Here is a 1,160-nt window from a genome sequence, read left to right on the forward strand (position 1 = left end):
GGCTGTCCTTGAACTCAGAAATCCTCCTGCCTCTGCCTCCCAAGTGCTGGGATTAAAGGCGTGTGCCACCAATGCCCGGCTTTTGTGTTTACTTTAAAGGTGAAGAAACTGAGGCATAAGAGAAATCCCTTGCAGTCCACCAGAGAAAGAATTAAGGGAGGGACACTAGGTTCTAGTTCTAGCCTCTTAATGCTACACCTATGCTTCTCTAGCAGTAGTACACTGAAATGATCTTTCCTTTATTCTTGTTGCAGGGAGAGATGAGTAGGGTGGTGAGTTGTCTTTTAACTGTTAATGCCTTATTGTTTTACAGGGAGAAAGAGAGAGCGCGAAAGAGAGAGGATGTCTCTCTCAGACTGGCATCTGGCAGTGAAGCTGGCTGACCAGCCACTTGCTCCAAAATCTATTCTTCAGTTGCCAGAGACAGAACTGGGAGAATATTCCCTAGGGGGCTATAGCATTTCATTTCTGAAGCAGCTTATTGCTGGCAAGCTCCAGGAATCTGTTCCAGACCCGGAGCTGATCGGTGAGTCTTCATTGGCAGGAGCTGGGCTGCTGCTCTTGCCTCTGGGAGAGGAGGTAAAAGGGCTTGTTGCCTCCTTCCAGAGTAAGTTTTACATGAGTGAAAACGTAAAACATGACAAAACTGTTGTTTGTCACTTTAGTCTCACATTACACTGAACTACTTTATTATTTAAGACTCTTCATTATGATGATGTTGAAGTCTTTTGTCTGATCGAACAAAATTAGCAAAGACTTGCAGATGAAACAAGACTCCTCAATCTGTCACAGAAGACTTAAGGGATACTTAGAAGGATTTTTTTTTTTTGTTTGTTTGTTTGTCTTGATGGCTGAATAAAGGGAAGGCCGCAAAATAGGAAATGAGGTTGGCAATGCATTCCTAGTGGAGGAAGGAAGAACTTGAGTAGAGTACAGTCAGATTAGATTAGGAGCGAAATTTACGCTAGCCAAGGGTTCTCCCTGGTGAAGACATTCCTATCATAGGTGGATCAGCTCCATCCTTTTTTTTTTTTTTTTTTTTTTCGATTTAGGGTTTCTCTGTGTAGTCCTGGCTGTCCTGGAACTTACTCTGTCCAGGCTGGCCTCGAACTCAGAAATCCGCCTGCCTCTACATCCCAAGTGCTGGAATTACAGACATG

General features: G+C 43.9%; 1 protein-coding gene across 6 annotated transcripts in view; it reads left to right on the plus strand.

Moving 5' to 3' along the window:
• Positions 1–1,160, plus strand: part of Ubl7 (ubiquitin like 7) — an 18,382-nt gene that overhangs the window by 1,399 nt on the left and 15,823 nt on the right. For all 6 annotated transcript variants that reach the window (XM_021171613.2, XM_021171614.1, XM_021171620.2 and 3 more), the window contains one exon: positions 314–526. In XM_021171613.2, coding sequence (XP_021027272.1) covers positions 314–526 — 213 coding nt within the window. The remainder of the gene's footprint in view (positions 1–313; positions 527–1,160) is intronic.

This window comes from Mus caroli, chromosome 9 (assembly GCF_900094665.2).
Source record: "Mus caroli chromosome 9, CAROLI_EIJ_v1.1, whole genome shotgun sequence".
In the NCBI taxonomy this organism is placed as follows: domain Eukaryota; kingdom Metazoa; phylum Chordata; class Mammalia; order Rodentia; family Muridae; genus Mus; species Mus caroli.